The sequence below is a fragment of the Rousettus aegyptiacus genome, unplaced genomic scaffold (genome assembly GCF_014176215.1).
Source record: "Rousettus aegyptiacus isolate mRouAeg1 unplaced genomic scaffold, mRouAeg1.p scaffold_m13_p_3, whole genome shotgun sequence".
Taxonomy (NCBI): Eukaryota; Metazoa; Chordata; class Mammalia; order Chiroptera; family Pteropodidae; genus Rousettus; species Rousettus aegyptiacus.
The window spans coordinates 1,509,080-1,530,228 of NW_023416306.1; the positions used below are offsets into that span (position 1 = coordinate 1,509,080).

The window sequence follows — 21,149 nt, forward strand, 5'->3', positions numbered from 1 at the left end:
ACACACGTGTGTGCACCGCTCACCCTGGAGAGCCCGGGAAGCCTGCGTTATCACCGGCAGGGCCGTTGGCGCTGGGCGGGGGGCCCGGGCCAGTGGAAAGCTGCCCGGCGTCTGTCGGTGCTGGAGAGCGGAGCGCCTCCTGGGCCCAGTGATTACAAGGCATCCCTGGGGCAGCCCCGCCCTCTCTCCAGGGGAAGGCGCTAGGCCAGGGCAGAGACACCCCTAGTGCCAAGTAGAAGCTGAGATGCGTGGCTGGGCTGAATTCAACCCAACGCTTCTAGTAGCTTCCATGCGTCAAGCACGACCAGAGCACAGGGAGGAAGGGCTGCAGTGTGGGCTCTGGGAGGCGTGGGGCCCCAGACCACCCCTGGCCTTCCCGGGGCTCCATGGCCTGTCCCCAAGGACACAGTGGGGGCAGAAGCCTACCTGTCCTGCCTGGCTGTCCACCTGGGCTGGCCTCTCTGGAAAACCCCTGCTGGACACCCCAGGTGGGGCGCAGCACGCGCGGGGGGCCCAGTGTCAGGCGGCGGGTCCACGGCCAGATTGCAAGGCCCAGCCCCCACCCCTGAGAGCCCTGGGCCCTCGTGTGGTCCTGTCACAGGCTGCGCCCCAAACTCTGGCTGAAGCTGCCTGGACACAGTGGCTGTCCAGAGGTGACCACGCAATGGCCCAAGCAGAGCCGCTGGGGGCTGTGCTGACCCCAGAGCCAGTGTGCGTGGGGGGGTGGCTGTCACAGGAGCCTGCCAGGACAGAGCTGGGATAGTGACCCGTGTCCCCTCGGTCATGGCAGGGTGTGGGAGCTGCCCTTGGAGGAGGAAGGCCACCCTGTCTGCCCCGTTTCCACAGCAACAGGAGGCACCGCCACACCCCGCTCAGCCCGAATCACACCAGGTCCCCGGGTCCCCGTGCTGGCTGTACCAAGCAGCTCCAAGGGCTGGCATAGCCTGTGGATGTGCCACGGGCTTTACACGGAAACCAAGGCCAAGTGGGGTGCCATCCTGTCCACACCCGACGCATGGCAGGTCCCTTGTGCCCCGACGCTCCGGAGAACCTGACTGCAGAGGTGGCATCCTGGTCCCTTGTCCCCCAGTCTCTCCTTTCCCTCTGCACCCTAGGGCCTCCGCGTGGGGTAGAACTCTGCGCCCGCCCCACACCCAGGGCCTCTGCTGCCAACCTGAAACTCAGCCCTCGAGATCAGATGCAGCCAAGAGGCGCCAAGTGGTGGCCTCTGGCCAGCATCCAGGGTCCCAGCAAGGATCTCTGGAGGCTCCACTGGGCCTTGTCCCTGGAGAGTAGCCTTTCCCCTGGGCAGGAGGGGGGTCTCCCATGGTGGTTCTGGCCTGTTTCCCTACAGGGGGAGTCCCTTGCTGAAGAGCAGAAGCTGAGCTGCTCCCTGTGACTTGGGGGCCACCCCTGCTCAGACAGGCATAGCGTCCCCAAGGTCATGGACTCTGGCTGTGGGAAAGGCTTTGGAGGGGAGCACAGCACCGTCACCCACAGTCCTGGCCACGATGTTCTGAGGACCCCAGGTGGGCCCCACGCTGGGCTACTGGCCTCTCCAGGGCCCTGAGCCCATGCTCTCCGGGAGCTGTCACCACTCGTGCAAGACCCCAAGCTGCGGCCGGGGCCCCCACTTGGGCAGTCAGGGGAATGGGCAGCGGAAGAGCCCCTCACTGCCTCGCTGCCCCCACAATGCACAGCTCAGGGCATGCGAAGCAGTGCAGACAGGAGCCCCCGGGCCACCTGGTCCCCTCCGGCCCCTGGCTGCTGGTCCACACTGTGGGGCCGGTTCCCACTGCTGCTTCCTGTTCCGTCATCACCGAGGCCACACGTGGGAGCCACACATGACCTGCTCTCCGCCCCCGGCTTCCTGCCGACCTTGAGAAATGAAATGTGATTTCACGCTGTGTTCAGGGGATGACAGACAGCTCAAGCCGGGCGGCGGGTTGGAGCTGACAGGAGGGAGCAGGTGGGGCCCCCCGTCAGCCCAGAGGGTCCTGTGCGTGTCCACGCTCTGCACCCCGGCATCACGCAAGGGCGGCACCCCTGGCCCGGGTCCCCCACATGGGAGGCACACGTGCACACAGCGTACCCGCACAGCGTTACGTGTGTCTGCGGCCAGGTTCACGGCAAAGGTGTGTGCACACGCCCACCCGTCGGCACCCCTCACCCTGAGCTCCGGACTGCCAGGTGGACTTGCCCGTTGCAGAGACACACTGGTGTGTGTGGAGACCGCAGAGAAGCAACGTGCCGAGGGCGGGCACACCTGGGCAAGAATCCTGGAGGGTGGGGAGCGGAGGAGAAACTCCAGGGGACGGCCTCCCAGGAGAGGGGGCGTCGCGAAAACAGAGCACGGCCTCTGCCACTTCATGGGTCGCCCAGACCCAGGCACGCGGACTGGCTGGGACACCCACGTGGTTGGCGGCCGGGCCAGTACATTCGGCGGCTGCAGCAGACCTGGGCGCGAGGACACAGGAGACACCCATGGACCTGTCCTCAGAGGCAGAGCTCCGGGTAGGTGCCCCCACCCTGTCTCCTCGCAGCTCACCTCTGCTCGTCTGAGCTGCTGCTGTGAGTGCCCCCGGCCAAAGACTACCCCAGAGTTCCCTCCCATCCCCAGCCCAGGAAGCCACTCCTCCCGAGGGCCAGGACTGGGCTGTACGTTTCCCGGGGGCCTGGGCCACTTCCTGCTGCCCTGCAGGCACCACTCCCTGATGTGGGTCTGGAGCGGGCAGGGACCCCCAGCCAGGCAATGCCTTGGCAGGGCGCCAGCCTCTGCCATCAGGAACCAGAGGGTCCCGTGCTGGCCCTGGGGGCAGAGCTGTAGGAACTGACTATCCCAGGAAAGACCAGGGTGGGGGTGTGATGGGAGGGCTCTGGGCAGGAGGCGGAGATGGAGTTGTCTGGGGGGACTGATCCCACCAGCCGGGCCCCGAGAGCACAGCCGCCACCTCCCGTGGAACAGGGAAGCAAGCAGGGCAGGGGACGCGGACGCGGAGCACCAGCGAGGGTGACACCTGTCCATGGAGGGAGATGGGCGGAGGGGCAGCTTCTGAGGCGTACCCGGCCAAGAGCCCTCTCGGGGTCACTGTGCCTGACAGACGTGACCTGGCTAACCCCTCGGAGCGGCCTGAGGTCCAGGCTGCACTCACCTCCCGGGGCTAACTCCCTGTCCCGAGGACACACAGTGACGGCTGCTCTCAGGGCACACACTGCTCCCCCAAGCCGGGCTGCCTGAGGGTTCCAGGCCAGCGCCCCTCTGCAGGGGTCCACCCTGACCCTGGACATGTGGCTGGACACTTGCGCTCCTGAGCCTGCCCCCCCTCCCAGCACGACCCTCAAAGACCACCCACTCCACCGCTCGCTTTACAGACAGGAAGACCCGGTCCCACAGGAGGAATGGCTGCTGGCGGCACCTGGCCTCCAGGCTAGGCCACCTGCCTTTCAGTGTGCTTGTCCACTCCTCTGGCCTTGGAGCAGCCCAAGCATGCAGGACCCAGGGGACAAAGCTCGGCCCAGCTGGGCACTGTCACACAGGGCAGGCAGGGACAGGCTGTGGGTCACCTGCGGTCTAGCTCCTGGCACAGGCCGAAGGGCAGACGTGTGCGCCTGTCCTCCCAGGCGGGCGAGAAAGGGGACAGAGGCAACTCCTCCCATCCCGTTGGGGACGTCATCCCTCTTCCCTGGGCTCCACCAGAGTGCTGTGCTCTCTAGGGCAGTCGCCTGGATGGGCTGGGGCCAAGTGGCATCCTGGGATACTGCAGGGTAAAGGCTGGCGGGCCACGGCTGGTGCCCAGGCCACCTGAAAGCCCTAGCCAGTCGACCCTCTCCTCACACGGATGCGCGAACGGAACCCCGACAGAGAAGTGACCGCTGGAAGTCACCAAATGGCGGGAGCCCCAAACTCCGCCCTTCACGGACAGCGTGCCCGCACCTATACCGCAGTCAACGCCTCTCCTGGTAGGAGAGGCCTCTTGAAACGCGCTTCCATGTGAGGTACCCTTCCCCTCTGTCCCACTGGGGCGGGGCACAGCGCAGCCGCCTCCACGCACAGCACCCCAGTGGCCTCGCCCCCAAGGTCGGCCAGAGGGGGCCGGCCCACCCGCACAGCCCGCGGCCCCCAAAATACGCGGGGTCCACACCTGCCCACACCTGGGAGACTCGGAACCTGCGCGTAAAAATGGCCGCGCTCGGGTCACCTTCACATCAGGGCAGAGACAGATGCCATCTGGGCACCTGCTAGTCATTGGGGCAAACGCCCGGGTCGCAGAGGGCGCCCTTCCTCGCGGTGGTCAGGTGAGGGCGCTCGCGGGTCTTGGGGGTCGGGGATACCATGGAGGAGGGGATATGGGGGTGGCACGGTCCTGGGGGTGGCGCTAGGGCAGACGCGGTTTCCCCCGCGCGAGGAAGGGCTCAGCCCACTGTACCTGGAGGCGCTTCGGCCGTCATCATCGAACACGAAGGTCTGGTTGGTGTGGCCCCCGCCAAGCGTCCCCCCATGGACGCCCCCCGGGCTGCGCGCCCCGTCGGCCAGCGGCATGAGGGCCAGCGGCGGCTCGGACCCGGAGCCGAGGGAGAAGGGAGTGGGGTGCGACAGGCGACTTCTTCTGTCACCCGGCCCTGAAATACACTTTTCTCTCTCCGACTCAAAGGGGAAAAAGAACGTTGCAGGGTCGTGGTTCGGGCGCCGGCCCGTGCGCGCCCCCTGCCGGCCGCGCCGGGAACCGCAGGGGCTTCGAGCGGAGCTGGGCGGCCGCGGCCCGTCAGCATCCTCACCCTGGATCCGCCTCCATTAGCGTTCCGAGGCTTCCGAACACCGAGAAACTTCAAGGGGCTCAGTCCCACAGGGACCTCCATGGGGGCTGGTGGACTCTGGGCCGTTGCTGTTTAAAGCGCACGAGCGACGGTGCAAGTCCCGCTGGATCTTGTGTGGCTCTGAGCTGTTGGGCAAAGCAGCACCTGTGCCCTGACCCCCTCCCGCCCCCCGGACAATGGTCACTCCTCAGAGACCCGCACCGTCTGTCCGTGCATGTCACACCTGGGAGCCCTGCTGGGCCTGGGGAGAGGGTGCGCGCTCTGCACCCTGAGGCCAGAGTGACTGCAAGCTGCCACCTGCCCCTCTCTGCTCTGATGCCCGTGGAGCTCCTTCTGCACAGGCAGAGAGAGGGCGGCAGAGTGGATCCACCCCCACCGGCCAAGGCCCGCGACCCTAGAGAAGGCGTCTTAGGAAGCAAAGCTCTGCTGCAGGACTCCATGCGCTGCCACCTCGGAGTCCTGGTGAAGAGCCCCAGGCAGGGACCGCCCGCCCTTCTGTCCTCGTCGCCGGGGAGACCACGCAGGTCTGCGGTGCTCTCCAGCTTTCACTGAGCCGGGATTGTGGCAGAGACTGGGACACACACATGCAGAGGCCGAGCAATGGGGGAGGGGCTGGGGAGTTGGCCGGGGTGAGCGGATATTAGCCAGAATCACCCACAGCTGTCCCCAAGGCCTGGGGCGCCATCCCCGCCCCCGCGGTTGAGGGGGCGGTCAGCGCGGTGGGCTCCCCAAGGGAAGCTGGCCCAGGTGTGTACTTGGTGGTCCCCACACCCACACACTCTCCCGAGAGTCCACCCCGTTTGCTTCCAGACACAGGGTAAACACAGGTGCTTTTGGGGAGCACTCGACAGAGCCCGGGCATACTCCAAAGTCCCCAGATGGGGTGTGTCTCGGGCGCACCCGGCTCATCGGTGGTGGTACAACCTGTGGGCCTTCCCGGGCTCAGTCCAGGGGCTCGGCCCTTGGCAGCGGGGCTCGGCCCCAGGCGCGGCTCTGGTCTACCCCAGGACTCCTGCTGGTGAGTGCCTGGATGGAGGGTAAATGAGGTGATAAGCGCGTTGTCAGCAGTGGGGACTGATGAACTCCGTGACGTTTCTGAGGGCTTCAGGGAACTCAAAACCTGGCCCCAGTCTGCGGGGGAGGAGCCAACCCCCAGAACCTCCCTGGAAGAGGAGGGGTCTCTACTCCCCTTTTCTTCCCCCTTCCTCCATCCTTCCTTGGACAAACAGCCGTTGAGCAGCTCCTGCGTGCCCAGCACCGGCTGGTCCCAGGGGAGCCCACTCGCTCCAAGCATGCCACGAGCGAGAGGCAGAGTGTCATATTTTGAGCCCCACCCCCACCCCTGGAACCTGCCGGAGACCTGGCCTTTTTGAGGGCTCCCCTGGGGAGTGGGGCTTGAACCGAGGGGTGGGGGAAGGGTCCCAGCAGAGGAATGCGGGGAGTGAAGGCCAGCGTGCCTCACAGCGGACCTGGGGCTGGCCCAGGGAAGCAGAGGGCGGTTCCGCCCCAGCCTGGGACAGGGGTGGCGCAGGCAGGAAGGCCAGCCAGCCATCAGGCAAGCTGGGGTGCTGGGCCAAGCACAGAGAGGTGGGGGGAGCCGAAGGCGGCCGAGCAGTGTCAGGGTGCCCCTGGCTCCTTGGTGGATGGTGGCACTCGACTTAAGCGGACCACCCAAGGAGGATGCCTTTTGGAGGATGGGCGCACGTGGGCCTGGGACCTGCTGGCTCTCGGGCACCGGTGCATACTCTCCACCTTGTCCCCTACTGGCTCCCGAGTCCCATAGATCTTGGCTAAAGTTTTCAGACCGGCTTTCCTACTCCCCTCTGTGTCCCCGCCCCCGCCAGGCCCCCACCCTCAGCCCGACAAGGTTCTAGAAAACGTCATCTTTCCTTCCCACACCTGTTACCACACTCCTCAAGTGAGACCGATTCCTTCCTGCGTGAGGGGATCCACGGGCCCACCTCCGGGCCGCTGGCCATCAGGGCGCCAGCCCGCGGACTGGCCGGGCCTCCTGCTGCCCAGCTGTCCCGGAAATCGCCATTTCACCCTTAGGATGCCCCCCGTTCTGCTGCCCCCCTCCACAGGCTAGGAACTTGTTCGTCCCCCGAGACGTGAGCTCCTTGAGGGCAGAGCCCACGACTCCAAATAGGCAGCACCCAGTGTGGAGCTGGCACCCAGGGGACACCCATGGGCGTGTGGGCGACGGGAGACCACCTCGGAGTAGGAGCTGGGCTGCCCCTCCCCAAGTAGGGGTGGACACCCCAAGCAGGGCAGGACTGCCCAAGCTGGGCCCCTCCCTGGTGCACTGCTGCGGACTTCGTGTGCAAGGAACCTGGCCACCAGTTCTGACACCTCTGACGTCCCGGCTGTGCGACACGCCGGCGGGGAACAGAGCGCTGTGCGCGCGAGGCGAGGCCTGCGAGGCAGGGCCAGTGCGCAGCTGCAGCCGGCCAGGTGCGGGCGGCCGGGAAGCACGTGGGGCGGGCAGAGCCCGCGTGGCTGGGCGGGGCTTTGGACGCAAGTGCGCGGGGCGGGGCGCGCTCGGGCGGCTCAGGCCTGCTGCGGCCTCCTGCAGCGCTTATGGCGTCCCAGGGTCCCCAGGCGGACACTGGGGTTCCCCGAGTGCCCATCTCCAGGGGGTGCAGGTGAGGAATTGGGGGTTGGGGACACCGAAGGATGTGAGGCGGATATCCTCTGTTCGGGGGTGTTGCAGCTGTCCTCCCATTGGCACAGACCGAGTCCCAGGCCCCCACTCAGCATGACCCACCTGGGGCAGAGTCCCCACTGCCCGCAGCGGGAGGAGAGAGGGGACCCGCCCCAAGCCTCATCCGGCATCCGCCCCAGCCACCCCCAGATGTCCACTACCGCAGCTGGCCCGCGGCGGTTTTGTGGGGGTCACAAAGCCAAGCGGGAGCCTCCTCCCAGGAGCCGCTCTCCCCCGACCGGCGCCGGCTTCTGCTGCCGGGACCCCGGTGGGGGCCCGGGCCTGGCCAAGCCCCCTGTGATGGCGGAGAGTCCCAGCTGCTGCCTCCCGCGGAACGTGCTGTGCGAGAGGGAGCGCAGGTGGGCCCGGGGTGCGAGTGCGGGGTGTAAGTGGGGGGGCGGCTGCTGCCGGGTTTCCCGCAGGCTCGTACCAGCTGCCCAGCCAGCGGATAGATAGTGGTCCCCAAGGTAAACAGAAACACCCATGGGTGGGTAGAGGCCACCCCTGCAGTCCACTCTTTGATCCGAATCCCTGGGTGCCTCGAGGTGGTGGGTCTGGGTCCTCTACCCTCTAGACTCTGCCTGGGACCCCCCCTCCAAAAGCAGTGGTGATCCAGGCCTGGGCTGGCCGGGGGTCAGGGTCAGTCCCAGCCAGACACAGATCCCTGAGGGGCTCAGACGCCTTGGTGAGCTAATGGTGGCCTTGGCCTGTGGTCCTTCTACCCGAGAAGCCCCTGGGGCTGCTCTTAGGGGTGTTCTGGTGGCTGGAGCCCTTACTCCTGGCCGAGGCCGGACAGGCTCACAGATGCTTGTCACTTGTCCGGAAGCAGGAAGCGGATCTCGGCGAGCTGTGAGCACCTGCGGGCCCTCCTGCCCCAGTTTGATGGCCGGAGGGAGGACATGGCCTCCGTCCTGGAGATGTCTGTGCAGTTCCTTCGGCTGGCTGGCACCTTGGTGCCCAGCCAGGAGCAGCACGCGGTGAGTCGTGCAGGCGTGGGTGGCCCCCTGTGGACGAGGCGCCACGGCGGGCAGCCGGACCCTGCCCCGGTCCCCAGCCTGCAGGGCCGCCTTTCTCAGGCACTCCGCTCGTGCAGACTCTCCCCTTCCTCACGCGGCCTCTGGGGGGGATTCTGTGACATCCCGCACTTACGTCCGTCCCCTACCCACGGTGGCCAGGCCAGCACGGGGCGAGGGTCTTGTTGCCAGGAGGCCGTGGGCGGGCACGGCCGTCACCCTCCCTGCCCCGTCCTGAGGACCAGGGTCTGCACTCAGGCTGGGACCCCGGGCAGGCAGCCCAGGTCGGACGCAGCCACTTTCCTGGGGAGTCCCCAGTCGGCCACTTCCGGTTCTTGTCTCAGTTTTCTGTTCTTGCTCCCTCCAAGGAGCTGTGGCCCAAGAGGCAGAAGGACGTTTTGCAGCTGGTCCTGGCAAGTCAGACCACAGCTGGTGCACCAGAGCCCGGGACGGGAGCATCCGGCGTGACCATGTCAGTGTCCCCTGCGGGGCAGGGGACCCTCGGGACTATGGACGCAGATGCTCACAGCCCCCTTTCGTCTTTGTACCATTCAGGCAACAGGGCCCCCCAAGCTGCGTGACTCCTGCGGTGCCCGGGGGGCCGGACAGGCCGGCACCCCTCCCTGGTAAGCGTGACCGAGTAGAGGCATGGCCCTGAGTGCCGTCCACGTCCGGGGCGGAGACGGGGAGCCCCACGGGACGGCTTTCGGCCCTGAGGGCCCCGCGGTCTCTCCCTGATCGGGGGATGGACATTCACCATCAAAGCGGCAAGGGCCCCCCCGAGGGGCAGGCATGCGGGCTGAGGTGCCCCAGGCGTCTTGGGCAGCAATGGTCGACTGTCCCCCGGTGTTTCCTGCCAGGACCTTTCTCTGCCAGGGAACATAGGTCCGAGTTGGCCTCCGCCCCCAGGGACAGTGCCCCCACCCTCTCCACCCTGAGCCTCTGGAGGTCCCCGGGCCCCCCAGGAAGCGTGGGGACGTAGAGGGCCTTGCTTCGTCCTCACTGCCGCCGTGTTCGGCTCCCGAAAGCAGCCCACACTGCCGCGGCCTCGGTCCCCCTGCTCCTTTGTGGCACTGAGTTCTGCCTGCCCCCGAGCCCCATCCTGCTTCTCTGTTCTGCCTGGTGAGTCATGGGCCTATGGCTGTTCCTTCCCCTACGTGTAGCCTTTGTGCCGTGATGCCGCCCCTGGCCAACCGCACAGGGCACCCCCTGATGATTCTGACCTGCTTTGGCTGTTTGTCGCTCCTGACGACGCATTTAAGCTGCCTTTATGTGTTTGCCACATGCCATTGTCCTCAAATGCCACAGGAGGCGAGAGCAAGCCTTCCTAGTCCTTGAGTGTGCCCACTGAGGAGGGGACTGGCCTTGCTATGGACGGGGTTGTCGACAGAGCTGGGGCCACCAGGGAACTCCAGGGCCCACACGAAGGACGTAGGCACAGAGGTCATGCCGCTGGACTGAGGGTGGCCCCGAGGGCTGTGGTTGTGGGCAGGCCGCAGCACGAGAGTCTCCAGGTCTGAGCCCCCATGGTCGACCTGAAGCTCGGGCGCCACCTCCAGGAAGCCTCCCGGGCCCCAGGCATCAGGTGCCTCACCTCTGGGCATTCACCTTCTCACGGTTACCTGGCGGCTTCTGCTTCTGACCTCTGCTTCCCTGTGTAGGGATCAGGGGTTCGGGGAGGGCCGCTCACAGGGTGGGAAGGCTGACCCGCGCCTCACTTCCCTCACAGGGCCCTCCAGCCTGGTGCCCGGAACCCCAGATCCTAACCTGTCCAAGGCCCCAAGGTTGCCGCCACCCTGGCCTCCCTGCGCTCAGCACCCACCCTCCTCGCTGGTGAGCGAAGAGGCCCAGAGGTGCCTGGGCCAGGCCGGGCTCCTGACCGAGGGGACAGACAGGGTTGTGACTCCGGACATCAGGTGGGTCCCCGAGGGGGCATGTGCACCTGCTAGCCCTGCCCAGCTGGGCGGGCTCTGCCCTGCTTCCTCCCCGGCGGGGGTGCGGCCAGCCCCGGATCAGCCACCAGCCTCGTGGCTTTCTAACATGTTACTGAAAATGCCTTTGTCTCTGTCCGGGCTGGTGGGGAAAGAGTGTGCCCAGAGCATGCAGGGGCCTCGGCGGGGGCGGGCGGGTGCTGGAGAAGGGCTGGGGTCCTTTTGCGCTCCGGGGCCCGGGGCCTCTGCGTCTGAGCCTGAGCCACCTTTCAGGACCGTGGTGACCGTGGACACGGTCTAGCAGGGAGCGCTCAGGGCGGCATCTTGTCCCACCCAGGTCTGTGTTGGCGAGTGACGTGGAAGATGGGACACCCTTCCTGCTGCCTGCCAGTCCCGACTGGTGGCTGGGTGAGCGGGGGACGCGGCCCGGGCCACCTTCTCCCCCGAGCAGGGCCGGCTTTGTGGCCCCCGCCTTCCTGACGCAGCGCGTGCGGTGGGGAGGCAGGATCAGGCCAGGATTGCCGCGTGACACTGAGGTCCCCGTGCATGTCTCTGAGCAGGAGTTGTCACTGGTGACAGTGACTAAAGGGGTGTGTGTGTGAGGACGAGAATGGGTGTGAGCGTATATGAGTATGAGTGTGTGTGTATGAGTATATGTGTACGACAGTGGGTGTGAGTGAACGTGTGTGTGTGAGAGTATATGTGTGAGCGTTAGTGTGTATGAGGACACGTGAGTGTGTGGCGTGAGGCCGGCTGTGTGTGGTCTGTGTGTAGGCCTCGATGCTCCCTGTCCAGACGGTCCCCCAGGGCCTGTGGGCATGCGCCGAGCCGAGTGTCTGTGGGGTTCAGTGTTGGGGGACGTGTCCTCTGGGGCCTGAGCGGGGCCAACAGCAGCGGGCCCACCCGGGGTCATGGCACCTCGTGTCCCCATTTCACCGATGAGCAGAGAGCTTCCGAGTCTGGGCCGGACGGGCCGTCTTCTGCGCCAAGCCACCCCGGGGCCCTGCCTGCCCGCCTGACGTGTCTCGTCTGCTTCCAGGGTCCCTGGAGGGCAGAGGTGGCAGTGCCTCTTCTCGGGCCCCGGCCAGAAGCAGCCCACTGGACAAGGCGGAGCCAGGCTTCCTGGTGGACCCCGAGCCCGGCTCCCAGGGGCTCCCAGGTGGCCCGTTGGAGCCGTGGGGCGTGGACGTGGGCAGCCCCAGCCCGGCCCTTCGGGAAGACGTGGACAGCATCTTCCCTGACCTGTTTGCCGAGTAGGAGGCAGGGCTTCGGCCAGGTGCAGGGCGGGGTACCCGGCGTGGGTCTCGGCATGGATGCACGAGCTTCCCCAGGTGTTTTGTGTTGGGGCACGTGTCGCGCCTGCGCCCTGATTCCAGCAAGGCCGGCTGGGCCGTGAAGTGCGGCGCCTGAGTGTTAAAGGGCAGCCGCCCCTGCCGGAAGCAGCTTCTCTGTGATCACTGCGGGGGCTGGGCAGAGGGTGTCATTTCTGTCAGCGCAGGCGCCTGCCGGGGTGGGGGCTCCTGCGACGCCTGGGCCTTGTGGAACCCGGGGTGACCCAGCCCTGGAGTCTGGACGGGGGCTCTGAGCCGGCGAGAGGTGGCCCCACTGGCTGGCGCCACACCGGGTCCCGGGCTGTGCGTGTGTGTCCCATGAACCATCTGGCGGGGTAGGACGCAGGCCTCCGCCCAAGCCCCTGGCATCTCTGAGCAAGCTGGCCTGGAGGAGCCAGCTCTGAGCTTGAGGGTCTGTCTGTGGCCCCACGTGTTGGCCTCACCCCAGGACCCCGTGAGGGAGGTTGGGTAGCTGGGGCTCCAGCTTGCTCAGAGCCCCGACCGAGGCTCCTGCCGTGTCCCCCAGGCTCCCGTGGAAGGCGATGGGCGAGACCCCACTCAGGAGGCAGGTACGGCGTACCTGTGCTGCCTGCAGCCCAAGTGCAGTGCCGCTGAGGCCCAGCCGGGCGTGTGGGGAGCCTGCCTGCCCGGCCTGGGACCACAGCATCCCGCCCTGCAGGCCCCGCACCCCACCCTCGGCCCTGACAGCTGGCGGGGGGGTGATGGTGCCCTTTCTGAAGCCAGAGTCACCAGGCGGAGGAGAAAGGGCTGTGGGCTGTGAGCTGGGCCTGGTGGTGGGGGGCTGGGCCGTGCTGCTGCTGGAGCGGAAAGGAGCCACGGGGCTTCAAGGGCAGCTTGCTCCCCGTCCTCCTCAGCCTCAGCGTCAAATCACAGCTCTTGTTGCCGTAATTGCCTGTTCCGGGCGCGTGCGGAAGCTGTCACGCTGGTGATTGCCGGCTTATTTCTGGGTGTCTGGTTGGGGCGCAGGCTGTAGCAAGCTTCAAGGTGACTGTCCCCTCCCCCTGCCCCGCCAGGGGTCCTGTCTGCCTGGAGGTAGGATGCGGAGGGGGACACGGGGCCCGGAAAGACCCCAGGCACTACCAGGCCACACCCTCTCCAGGTCCACCTACCCCTCAGCTGGGACATTCCGGTGGGACAATGTGTTTGGCTGGGCCTTGGTGACAGCCTTCTGAGCTGGGAGCTTACCAGCTGCTCCGCCCACCGCGGTCAGCCCACCCACCCCCAAACCTTGCCCCCCTTCATCTGCCCACCTCTCTGTCCATATCCATATCCACCCTCCTCCCTCCCCACTGCCACCTGCTCCTTGGACCTCGTGGCCACCATGAGTCACCACAGTGGTGGCCCTCGGTGCTGCTCAGCACCCTTGTCCAGCCCTCGGGCCATGTAGCCGCCCCTCCCCAGCTGTGCACAGCCGAGCACCTCCCGCCCACATGAGCGGAGCCGGCTAGGCCCCGCCCCCCCCCAGGACTAGTGTCATTTACGGGAGACTCAAGTGGGCGTCCAGAAAAGGTTCTCTAAGCTTGACTCAGCCTGGAACGAAGGGACAAAGCTTAGGGGTTCAGCTGGCCAGTCAGAACGGAGCTGGTCCTAGCTACAGAGAATCCACCCTCTCCATCACCGCGTGGCACGCTCCTGGGGCCGCGACGGGGTGGCCCCACCCTTCCCTGCACTGTGTCCTACCTTTGTGCGCTGAACGTGCCCCAGGGAACCCCGAGGGGCTTTACCAGGCGATGTGGCTCAGTCTCAGCAGGAGGCCTCCCATCCCCCCCCCACAGGCCATGGCCTCGGGCTCAGTGTCAGCAGGCCGCTCCCACCCGCAAGCCTTGCCGGGCACGGCCCACACCCCGCAGAGAACAGTGCAGTGCGGTCACTCATCGGACACCAGGGAAGCCCTGGTGTCCGATGAGTGACCGCACTGCACTGGGTCCGCCATGAGTCCCTGACCCTTTGGTGAGGGGGGCAGAGTAGCTGGGGAATGTGAGCGGGAGGCAGGAGAGCGGCAGGCTCAGGGCTGGGGGTGCGGTCAGGAGGGCGGGGTTGGCGGGAGGGACGGGGCCTCCGGGGCCAGGGGCTGGGGTCGCCTGTCATGCCCACACCGCTCCTCCTAGGACCTCCTGCCCCAACCAACCACTGGTCCTGTCCTTAGAGACTGGGTGTGTGTCCCCAACTTAGGTTCCGCGTACACCCCAGCGTTTTGAACGTCTCCCGGCCGTCAGTTCCCACCGCATGGCTGCGCCAGCCGCCGGCACGGTGGGTGCTCGGTGCGTGCGTGCGTGGAGCCTGCCGCTCGCGCCTGGGGGCCCCGTGCCTGCCTTTGGGGCCCTCTCGGTGCTGGCCTCTTGGGTCCCAGTCACCCGCATGGGTCCAACAGCCTCCAGAGCCATCTGTGTGGGGAGGAGCAGCCTCTCTGAGCGGTCCTGGGGAGACCCCGCGTCTGGGGGGGGGAGGGGCCGACCAACGCGGGAAGAGCCCTTTGCCAGCCGCTGCTGAGCTCCGGTGAGCGTCCGCCCTGCTTGGGGGTCGCGGCTTCGGGCAGTGAGCTCGGGCCCTTCCTGCTGCCTCCGCCTGCCAGCTGCAGGGCACGTCCCCCTGTCCCAGTGCTGCAGGCCGAGTGGCGTCCCCCCCCCCCGCCCCCCGCCCCCCCCATCCGCGTCCACCTGGAAACTCAGCATGGGACCCTGTTTGCAACACAGGTCTTTGCAGTGGTGATTAAGGTGAGGTGACATCATGCTGGTGTGGAGGGGACTCCATGTGCGGTGACGGCGTCCTGGGGAGAGGAGGCAGAGATGGGAGTGCCGCGGCCGCAGCCCCGGCCAGCCGGCCCCACCAGGAGCTGGAGGGGGCAGGGAGCAGACTCTCCGCCGGTTCCGGAAGGACCGGCTCTGCCTCCGGCCTCCGGATGGTGAGAGGCCCGCCCTGCAGCTTCCCGTCCCAGCTCCTGCTGCTGTGTGACCGTGGCCCTGGGACGCTAATGGCCTGGCAGCGGAGTTACTACGCGGGCTCAGCCCCGAGCGCTTCACACGCCTCGGCTCATGGGGGCCCTTTCCTGTGGTCACGTGGGAAGGAGGCTCGGCGGGCCACCCATGGTCGGCGGGCCACCCATGAGGCTGACGCGCAGGGTCCCCGCCCTCGTCTCCCCGCGGCCCTGGCCCCGCTCTCCTCCCCTGCCCCCAGAGGCGGCCAGGGCCTGCGGTCACCCCGAGGCTCCCCGAGGCTCAGCCGGCCGCATTCTCCTTCCGGGGCACATCTCCTCACACGGCCCCGTGCCTGCTGTCATGGCCCCTTGGGAGGGGGCGGACACTGCAGAGGTGGCTTCCAAACGGGAGCCCTGCTCCTGGGGCCCCGGGTGAGTGCTCTGCCCCCAGAAAGGGCCCCTCCTCAGCCAGGCACTTGCCAGCGGCCACCCAGCCAGTGCCCGGTGGGGGCAGCTAGCATTTGTCACTTTCACAAAGGCTGCGAGGCCTCTGGCCTGGGGCCTGCAGCCACCGCACTGGCCCCTGCATGGCCATCAATGTCTTCATCCTTGTCCCGGGGCCCAGGTGACCTCGGCCGAGTGCTGACTCTTGCCGTGAGTTGCACGTCAACATGTTTAATTTGCTTCATCACCTCCCAGCCTCTGTGGTGGTCACGGCGGCCAGGGCAGCTGTGGAGGCCACAGCACAGCCCTGCAGCAGGGGACACGTGTGCCGCTGGGCCACGTGCCGTCGGGGTGCAGGCGGAGCTCAGGGAGCAAGTGACAGGCGATGGTGGGGCTCGGGGGCCTGCGGGGGCCGTGACCTTGCTGACGGGGACTCCAGCAACGAGGCCTTCCCTGCCTCCGAGAAAGGGACCTTCCGGGTACGGCCAGAGCCACCCCTTTGTCCCGCCGTCCAAACCCGGACCTGTCACGTGCTTCCGGCACCCACGGGACGCTGGCTCTGAACGTCAGTCTCTAAGGAGAACGTGGAGCGGGCCGGCTCCGGCCATCTTGGGTCCGGAGTGTCCAGCCCCTGACACCCCCACCCTCAGAGGGCACAGGCGGGGGGCCTTGCTCCTGGCTCAGAGTGCAGACACCGCGGCTGACGATTTCGTTGGGGTTGCTGGGTGCCAGACGCCGTGTTGGGTGCTGAGAACGTGATGGCGTCCGAGCGGACCCGAGGCCGCGCCCCCTGCGGCGACGGCGGCCCTGGGCCTGAGCCGCTGTCCTCCTGCCCGGCTGCTTTCAGCGTGTCTCGTGCGCTCACCGACGTGACCTCGTGATGATCGCGTGCCCGTGGCTCGCAGGCGTGGAAACTGAGGCACAGAGAGGCCGAGGCCAGTGACCCAGGTCATGCAGCCGGTCAGTGGCCGGAGAGCAGGGAGGGAGGGGCCGTGAAGCGCTCTGTGCTCATCCGGATGAGGAGACGATCGCGTTTTGGCCAGGGACGACGTCTGCCGCCGCGGCTGGGGGAGCCAGGTCGAACCGACATTCGAGATGGAGAATTTGGCACCGACGCGGAAAAGGAAGCAGCTGAGGGATCGATGGGGCGGAGGGGCCGGAGGAGCAGACGGTGCTCCTGGGGCCTGGGTGCCCAGCGGTGAGCCCCGTCCGCCACCCGCTTCTGAGGGGGCAGAACCACCTTGGGGTCACCTGACGCTGCTGGCAGGTGGGGCCGCACACCCCTTCGTCCACCGCACCGTGGGCTGGCGGGACGGGTGCCCAGATGCTAAGTAGCCAGATAAGGGATGGGAGGAATGTGGGCGGCAGACCGATAAACCAGGAGGCCTGCTGGGGAGGCCCTGAGTGGCCGGGCCTGGCGTGTGGCCACGTTGTGGCCATGCCGAGCCTGCGCCTCTGCTGGCCCGTTTGGCCCGCCTGCTCGCTTACCCGCAGCTGCATTGACCTTTGCTGCGTGTGGGAGCCTCGATGCCTGGGGGCCCAAGCGTTTCCGGCCCCGGGGCCTGGTCCTCTGCCCCCTCCCCTGCTGTGGGACAATGCCCGGGAAGGAGCTCCTCCGCCATCAGGCCCTGCGTCCAGGCGCCCTGTGCTGAGAGGCCCCGTCCACCCGCCCAGGTCCCCCGTTACCTATGACACTGCGCTGGGTGACACCCACCAGTGGACCTTCCTCCAACCCTCTCTCATCCGAGGCCGAGAGGGAGGACACATCTTCCGGAAGGAAGCACGGGGAGTCGAAGATGAAAGAAGTCGGGGCACATGTGGACACCTCCATCGCTGGGCCCTCTCGCCCTGCCGGGCGGGAGGCAGTGGCCCGTCCTTCCTATCCTCCGCCCCCGGGGCCCCGGGGACTGGCCCTCGCCCAGTGTTCCACACTCTGGCTGGACTGGTAAAGTCTGGCCCGGCAGGAATCCATGCTACACGGTGGGGTGACATCCAGGGACCCCATCACAGACCCTTCTTAGGCCACTTAGCAGCTTCAGGACTGGAACCCCCTGCCCCGACTGGACCCAGCCTCCCCAGCATCCCAATGCCAGCAGGAACCCTAAATGCCAGCTTTCTGCTGCAGCGGGTCCTGGCTGAGTGGGCAGCTTCCTGCACATCCCTGGCTGTGGGCTCGCAGGCTGGATGGGGGCTCCGGACGGGGAGCTGGAGGCTGCGCCGGCGGTGGGGGTGCGGGGCGTCCCCAGCTCACTGCCCATCCCGGCGGGGCTGCTGTGTCCAGCGTCTGGCATCTGGGCAGGGGAACGAGGCCCTCCACACCTTGCCGCCTGAGTGCCGAGGGAAGTTGGCACTATTCCACAGGGAGGCCAGGAGGGTGAGGGGACCCCGGAGACAGGCAGAGGACTCTGGGAGGCGGGGGCCCCGGTGTACTGGCCGCTGGGCCCACCCTGGGTTGTGGCAGCAGCAAGTCTGCGGCCAGAAGGGAAGTGTCCCCAACCAAGGGGACAGGAGAGGGGGCAGGGAGGGAGTCTGTGGAGGTGTCCCAGGGGCCTGGCAGGAAGGGCGCGCGCGCACACACACACACGGCCTCTTTCGCCTTGTCTTCCAAGATGACTGCAGTTCGCATGGGACGTGAGAACTAAGACGCACGGACGCCCGGCGCCCTGGGCGGCCTCTTGCGCGGCCCCCAGGCAAATGCCCCACCCAGGTGCCGACACTTGTGCCGCCCCCCGTGCAGGTATCCCCACTCGCACGCATGGGGACAGCGCGGGTGCGGAAGCGTGTGCCCTCGGTCCCGCGGCTTCCTGTGGGAGACCAGACGCCCGCTGCCGACCGCCTCCCCCCACCCCTGGTCGGGCCGGCGCCTTGGCGATTCACGCATGGCTCCACTGGTCACCTCGAGGGCACGGGGTGAACCGGCTGGTGCACATCGCCTTCCCGGGCTGGCTGTTCGAACGCCCCCGTGCTCCGGTGTGTCTGCGGGTGCGGGGCCCCCGCCATCTGTCCATGCGGGGGCGTCAGGCTGGCTCCAGTCAAGTGACTGTGACCGGAGCAACTGTAACCGTTTGTGCAGACCTTCCGTGTGGATGTATTTTTCTCTATAACGCCCGGTGGGCGATCGCGCCTAAACCAAGGGACTGGTGGGTCCCCCAAGTGTTCACCGGTACACGGAGCTTTTCCCGGCTGCTGACCTAGGAGGAGTCTTCCAAGGGGGACCGTTGAGCCGGGAAAGGGGGGCCAGGCCTCTCCTGCACCCTCTCACCCTCGGCCTGGGACCCAGCTTCAAACCTCACAGACCCACAGACGAGGGACCTCAAGGTCCCCGTTCTCCAGGAGAGACGACTCTGGAGGGCCAGTCCCTGGGGACGTGGGGGACCGCGACCGCAATGGCGCTGGTTTCTGAGAAAGGAAGCCCCTTGGGGGAGGGGCCTGTGGAGGGCTGCGTGGTGCCCCAGGCACGTCCGATGTCAGCAGCTGTGAACAGGGTTTTATTTGGAAAAGGGGTCGTGCAGACCTGACTGGGGCAAGGACCGTGAGATGAGGCCCCCTGGGGGCTGGTGGCCTCTGAGCAAGGACGGTGTCCTCATATGGGACAGAAGAGGAGAGACAGACACAGAGGAGGAGCAGAGGCGGGAGGGGAGCGGCCACAAGGCCAGGGGCCCCTGGCGCCACCGGAAGCTGGGGGAGGCGGGGGGGGGGCAGCTGGAGCCTGGAGCCTGGCCCTGCCGCCCTCGCCGTCTGGCTCTGGTCTCCGGAGCTGCCAAAGAACAAACGTCCTCTGTCCCGAGTCACCCTGATTGTGTCGTGTGTCACAGCAGATCAGGGCAGGTTTCATGTTTGCTTAGACCCCGCCATCCGCGAGGCTCCCAGTGCTTAAGCGGGAGAGAAGTGGCCCCAGACTTCTCCTGCTGGGCCAGCGGCACCCCCTCCCCGCATCCGCCCCCCAGGGAAGCTCACTCACCCATAGCCGCGGCCCTCTACCTCTTTCCTGCAAAGCACGCATCTGGGGAGACGGGGGTGGCTGTCAGCGGGGCCTCAGGGGGGTCTCCACCCTCTGCCCCAGGCCTCGCTGCTCCATGCCAGGGCCGAGCTGAGCGGGGTCCCCCGGAGCCCCTCTCTGCAGGCGGCGAGCCCCACCTTGGTTGCTCAGGTTGATGATATTTTCTGGACCAAGTCCGTAGTTTTTGCAGATTTTTAAGAATCTTTTCTGGAAGCTGGAGCTCAATTCTGGCACCCGTCCTGAGGACATGAGCACAGGGCTGAGGTCCCTGCTGCCGTCTGGGGCGACGCGTGGGGAAGGTCTCGGGGGCTGAGGGCAGGCCCGAGGCCGTGGGGGCTGGCGGAAGGTGGGATGCCCTCCCCCCTCAGTGGGAGTGCGCTGTGGGGGGTGAGGGATGGGTGGGCTTTGTGGCGGGGGGATGGGGTGGGGTGGGATGAGGTGGGGGGGTGCGAGTACCGAAGAGCGCCAGCACCCGGGTCTCGGTGCCGTTGCTGACGTTGTGCAGGTAGAAGGTGACGTACAGGTCGTAGTCGGTCTCCGAGAGCAGCACCTTGTTGTCCCCCTTGTCTGTGTGGAGACGAGGCTCAGAGCAGGCCTGGCCCACACCGTCCCTGGCATCCGTGGGAGGCGCGGGTGGCCCTCAGTGGGGGGTGGAGTTTGTGCGCCCGGCGCCTGCCCAGGCGGAAGCCGCGTGGCCCCCGGCCCCCAGGCGCCCACCGCCCTGGCGCGGAACTGTCCCCTTACAGGAGATGGTGTACACCCCGCTCCGCTGTGTTTTCTCGCAGACCACGGCCACCTTCTCGCACTGCCCCTGCAGCCTGAAAAACGGGGGGGGGGGCGGCCGTGGAGTCCCTCTGCGAGGCCGCGTAGGGCCCCCCCGCAGCTGCACAGGACGCCCTGCGCCCTCCCAGGCCAGTGGCACCCTCCTGCCCCTCGCCTCGCCCCACTCGAGTGGGTGCACGAGTGGGGGGTGCGAGCGTGAGGGCGTGGGCGTCCCCAGCTCAGCGGGCACGGTGGCACGCACGGGAGGTAGAACTGGAACCTCAGGTTGCCGTTGTCCAGGCTCTGGATGGAGCTGATGAAGACCCGCAGGTCCCCGTCCTCCTCGATCCGCCTCATGTCGTCCGAGGCCATGGAGCTAGAGTACCAGACCCCCGACACCTGCGGACGAGGCTCCGCTGGGTGGGGAGCCCTGGGCTTCTGGCGCCTCCCCCAGGGGGCCGGGCCCCCCGGGTGAAGGGCTCCATCAAGCCGGGGACACTGCGACCTCCCTGGGACCCCCTCCCCATCCCGGGGAGCCCTCGTCTTCCCTTGCTGCTGTCACAGCTGGGGAGGAGAGTGAATCCCCCAGGAACAGTGTCCTTGTCACATGCCCTGGTCGGAGACCCCGGGCCAGGGACCGCCTGCCTTGGCCATGTCGTAGTCCCCGCGCACCACGGCGCGCAGGCGGAGCTCCTGGGCGGGGCGCGGGCTCGGCCGCAGCGTCAGCAGCAGGAGCAGCAGCGGCGCCATCACTCCCGACTAACCCCGGGCCGCCGGGTTTATAGACTCCGTGCTGCGGTTTCCGGCCCCGCGGCCCTGCCCGGCCAGGTGGGACCCCTTGAGAGCATTTCAGCGCCCCATGCAGCCAAGTGTGCAGGACACTGTGTGGGCCACCCCGGCCTCCAGCGTGTGGCTGAGAACGTGGGTGGAATGCCACAGGCCCCGGAAGTGGTGACATTAAAGGCAGAGGGGCCCGGGCAGTAGGGCCAGAATGGGAGACACGTTGGGGTTTGGGGGTGTGAGGGCTGGAGAGCACAGACACGGGGTCAGATGGGTGGCGGCCTGGCCTCCGCGGTGTCCCGGTCCTGGCCAGGGTCCCAGGCTGCGAGGAAAGCTGCTCGTCTCTCCGTGCTGTGTCCTCTGGGGCTAGTGCCCCCGTTTGCTGAGGGCGGTCACTTCTCTCAAGAGAGGGCTCCCTGGACAGACAGCCAAGC

General features: G+C 67.3%; 2 protein-coding genes across 2 annotated transcripts; one reads left to right on the forward strand and one right to left on the reverse strand.

Moving 5' to 3' along the window:
* Positions 1 to 7,573: 7,573 nt before the first annotated feature.
* SOHLH1 (spermatogenesis and oogenesis specific basic helix-loop-helix 1) lies at positions 7,574 to 11,766 on the forward strand. Its single transcript, XM_016153095.2, has 7 exons — positions 7,574 to 7,878; positions 8,349 to 8,496; positions 8,877 to 9,004; positions 9,088 to 9,158; positions 10,262 to 10,448; positions 10,801 to 10,871; positions 11,503 to 11,766. Exons 1-7 carry the CDS (start codon positions 7,574 to 7,576, stop codon positions 11,718 to 11,720), a joined length of 1,128 nt encoding a protein of 375 aa, XP_016008581.2. The 3' UTR covers positions 11,721 to 11,766.
* Positions 11,767 to 18,648: 6,882 nt separating this feature from the next.
* Positions 18,649 to 21,051, reverse strand: LCN9 (lipocalin 9). Its single transcript, XM_036217972.1, has 7 exons — positions 20,976 to 21,051; positions 20,198 to 20,334; positions 19,918 to 19,991; positions 19,630 to 19,740; positions 19,311 to 19,412; positions 19,135 to 19,176; positions 18,649 to 18,930 (listed from the first exon to the last, which is right to left on the reverse strand). The coding sequence occupies exons 2-6, from the start codon at positions 20,305 to 20,307 to the stop codon at positions 19,151 to 19,153; spliced, it is 423 nt and encodes a 140-aa protein (XP_036073865.1). The 5' UTR covers positions 20,308 to 20,334; positions 20,976 to 21,051; the 3' UTR covers positions 18,649 to 18,930; positions 19,135 to 19,150.
* Between the last annotated feature and the right edge of the window lie 98 nt (positions 21,052 to 21,149).